Consider the following 958-nt stretch of genomic DNA (forward strand, 5'->3'; position numbering starts at 1 on the left):
TTCCCTGTTCCACTCTGTGCAATAATATCAATACATGTGAACAATGACCATCAGCTAACCTACCTCACTCTGTTCAGTAATCTAACAACGACTTGCCATTATATATGTATAATGAGTGTACAGGCAATTATATACAGCCAATGTGCAGACCAATATATAAGTACAATCAGTGTACAAAGCCTGAGTATTTGCCGAATATTGCCTATAATACAATACATACTAAGGAAGTGGTTCCTAACCTTTTTAATAACACTCGTGACCCCACTTGTCAGCTTTACAACACATGCGTGACTCCCCGACATTAGCCATTCCATATATATTATTTATCTAACTACATATATTAGGCTAACAGAAAAAAAAATCATGCAACCTCATTGTACATCATCGCGCTGCAATACCCCTTGGCTTCAATGTATATTCGTAATATGACCACTAACGCATAATATATTGGCTGACAATATTTTTCCCTAAGGCTGCTAACCTTCTGCGAACTCCATAAAGATCGCGACTCTGAATTGACCTACTGGTTGAGAACCACTGTACTAATACATATCAAAGATTCTGTTACGAGAATCAATATTATCCTTTGTACAGCTAAACGATGATTACCAATTAACATACTACATTAACCCTCCCACGGTCTAGGAAAACAATATTTGCTTGCAAGACTTGATGTTCCTGATGGCCATGCGAAATCCAGGAGAACCAAGAAATCATGTGGTGGCTGCCGGCTGCTGCCAGGACACACAGACGTTGCAGGCTCTTGTTTTCGAGTTCGCTGACAACGATCTCCTCAACCTTTTCATCAAAGACTACCAGAGGTGTTGTGTGCGGGCTGTTTCGTTCAGGTTAGTGATGATTCAGTGATGTGGTACCATGTGATACTGGACTTACTACACTTCTGGAGGAATCTTACACAGAAAATAGTCTTTCCTCTTGACTGGATAGGATGAGTAAT

The 958-nt window shown here is 40.0% G+C and overlaps 1 protein-coding gene across 1 annotated transcript in view; it reads left to right on the forward strand.

The window, feature by feature from the left end:
- LOC119593513 overlaps positions 1-958 on the forward strand; it is a gene marked incomplete at its 5' end in the record, with an annotated part of 6,967 nt that overhangs the window by 3,459 nt on the left and 2,550 nt on the right. The window contains 1 exon segment of the mRNA XM_037942474.1: positions 646-848. Coding sequence (XP_037798402.1) covers positions 673-848 — 176 coding nt within the window.

The sequence above is a fragment of the Penaeus monodon genome, chromosome 32 (genome assembly GCF_015228065.2).
Source record: "Penaeus monodon isolate SGIC_2016 chromosome 32, NSTDA_Pmon_1, whole genome shotgun sequence".
Lineage (NCBI taxonomy): Eukaryota > Metazoa > Arthropoda > Malacostraca > Decapoda > Penaeidae > Penaeus > Penaeus monodon.